Source organism: Protobothrops mucrosquamatus, unplaced genomic scaffold (genome assembly GCF_001527695.2).
Source record: "Protobothrops mucrosquamatus isolate PMUCROS unplaced genomic scaffold, P.Mucros_1.0 scaffold18008, whole genome shotgun sequence".
In the NCBI taxonomy this organism is placed as follows: domain Eukaryota; kingdom Metazoa; phylum Chordata; class Lepidosauria; order Squamata; family Viperidae; genus Protobothrops; species Protobothrops mucrosquamatus.
The window spans coordinates 53-2,713 of NW_015403767.1; the positions used below are offsets into that span (position 1 = coordinate 53).

The window sequence follows — 2,661 nt, forward strand, 5'->3', positions numbered from 1 at the left end:
TGGACTCCAGACGATGGCAGAGGACAGGAAGGCCTGGAGGAACGTTGTCCGTGGGGTCGCAATGGGTCGGACACGACTTCGCAACTAACAACAAATGGAGACTCTCAGTCCTCCAGGTTAATGGTTGTCCCAAAGATGCTTTTTTTTTCCGGGACTTTTTTGAAGGATGTTTTGCTTCTCGTCCAAGAAGCATCCCAAGTTTTCATTGTGACCGTTTCCTGTGGCTGTTTTTTCCCTTTGTTGTTTCTTTCCCAATGGGCGTGCAAAGATGCAGGAATCTGCTCTCCAGGCCAGGCTGTGTGTGTGTGTGGGGAGGGGTAAGTCTATGAGTATTTTGAAGTTCCAAAATAGCCCAGTACAAATAGAGGGTCAGGAAGCCGAAGGGTGCAACAGCATTTCAACGTTCGTTCCGCTTAAAGGCGGCTATAGTATTGGAAGCCCGGTCTATTCCGGGTCAAAAAAGGGGCTGCTGGAAAAAAAAGCTGCTTTGCGGCTTCTCCTGATCCATGAAAGCACAACGCAAAGATGGAAGGGTCCTACAAAAAGGCAGAATTAACACAGCCTCTTCCATGACTCTCCCTGGCTTTAAACAATTTTCTTAAATCTGTACGGAGAGGAGAGACTGGTGCTGCCTGCGAGCTTTTGCCGTTAAAACCTTTGCTGTTCCCTAGAAGAGTTTGCAGGAGAACCCGGAGCAGCCGGTGAGTTCGAGTCCCACCTTAAGCATGAAAGCTGGCTAAGTCACTTTGAGTCAGTTGTTCTCTCAGTCCAAGGCACCTCACAGGGTGGTTGAGGTGAGGAAAACAGGAGGGAGGGAAGAGTATTAGGTATGTTCACTGCCATAAGTTATCTGTAAAAATAATAAAGGCAGGATACAAATAAACATATAGTCTCTAATTCATACAGCTAAATGTTTTGTTCTGCATGGGGCGCCAGGTTGAACGAGAGTGAACTTGGAGTCCTTCCCGTCCACGATTCTACGTAAACGGAGAGCAGTTTATAAGATAAATAAATTGAAGAAGTAATAATAATAATAATAAAGTTGGAAGGGGCCTTGGAGGTCATCTAGTCCTTACATCCACCTACAGGTAGTCCTTGACTTACGACCGGTTGCTTAGCAAATGTTCAGTTATGATGAATACTCAAAAAGATAGCTACAACCCAGATTCAAAGTTGCGACGCTCGATTCTGCCAAAGGCAGGGAATTTTGGGGGCTCGCCTACCAGCAGGCATTCATGGCTATTTGCAGCATCCGATGGTCATGTGACCGCAGTTTATAATATGTGTATGTGTGTGTGTGTGTGGTGTGTGTGTACATCTATCTATCCATCTATCTATCTATCTATCATCTATCTATCTATCTATCTATCTATCTATCTATCTATCTATCTATCTATCTATCTATCTATCATCTATCTATCTATCTAAGTAACTAACTATCTCTCCAGATATAGATAGATAGATATTGCCAGAAACTGGCATTTACATGGGTTTGGCTTACTGACTGCCACAAAAAGATGTCGTAAAATCAGGTCGGTCACGTTTAACGACCAGCATGACATATGACCGTATTTCTGGACTCAATTCCAGTTATAAGTCAAGGACTATCTTCTTATGGAAAACTCTAAACACTCTGTGAGTGCATGCAAAACTCTTAGCGGAGACGCAATTAATGGCTTTATTTTAATTGTTTCGGTTAGTGATAAATAACCCACTGCTACCTCTTGAAAAGGACAAATCGCTCACGAGGCCTCAGCTGCGCGCAGAGCAAGTAAAAGGCAAGGCAGGACGAAGTATACAAAAAGTGAAATAAGACATTCCGTTTTATTTGCGGCCTACATTTAGACTCTGGATGGGTACAGCATCTGCGGGAAGAAAAGAAGAATGCTTACCAGACATCCAGAGGAACCGTTTTTCCGCCTGTCCTACGACCGTCCCCAATTTCGCCACCCCAAAATGTGACCCTCTGCAGGCAGATTTCGAAGTCCCGGACGATCCCCCCCCCCGGCCCAAAGGGGCTGTCATCCTCACCACTCGGATCCGGTGTCCAATGGCTTTGGCGGGCAGGTTAGAGCGGAATTTGGCCCGCACCATGCCGCTGTTTCCGTGGGCCCGGGTCACCTTCCCCCAGATGACTCTGGTCCTGTTGGGCTTGCCCCCGGGGGTGACTGTGTTGCTGCCAAGAAGAAAAGAGACATTCCGTTCAACCCTGGCGATTCCCGGGTCGCCAAAGACGCCAGCTCTCTGAAAACAGCACCCAGGTCGCCCGTGAGTTAACGACCGTAATTTGGCCTGCCCGTCGCAGATGTAACTAGTCTAAAGAAAAGAAGAAATAGGGGAGAGATGATAGCAGTCCTCCAGTATCTGAGGGGCTGCCCCAAAGAAGAGGGGGATCAAATTATTCTCCAAAGTGCCAGAGGGCAGGAGAAGAAACAATGGTTGGAAACTGACCAAAGAGAGAAGCAAGCTGGAATTAAGGAGAACAATTTAGTTTAGTTTAGTTTTATTAAATTTATACCCCGCCCTTCTCCCGGAGGACTCAGGGCGGCTTACAGCCAACTTAAAAACAATAATACGATATAATACAAAATTTAAAAGTAATTAAAAATAGATATTCAATAGGCCGCTTATACTAAAAATTTTGTTAAAAACCAATTTAAA

General features: G+C 45.4%; 1 protein-coding gene across 1 annotated transcript; it reads right to left on the bottom strand.

The window, feature by feature from the left end:
• Nucleotides 1–1,794: 1,794 nt before the first annotated feature.
• LOC107301845 (60S ribosomal protein L35a-like) lies at nucleotides 1,795–2,316 on the bottom strand (the record flags this gene model as incomplete). Its single annotated transcript, XM_015831016.1, has 2 exons — nucleotides 1,795–1,865; nucleotides 2,032–2,316. Coding segments are annotated over 2 exons (309 nt in total), but the record flags the coding sequence as incomplete, so codon positions are not given.
• Nucleotides 2,317–2,661: the final 345 nt, after the last annotated feature.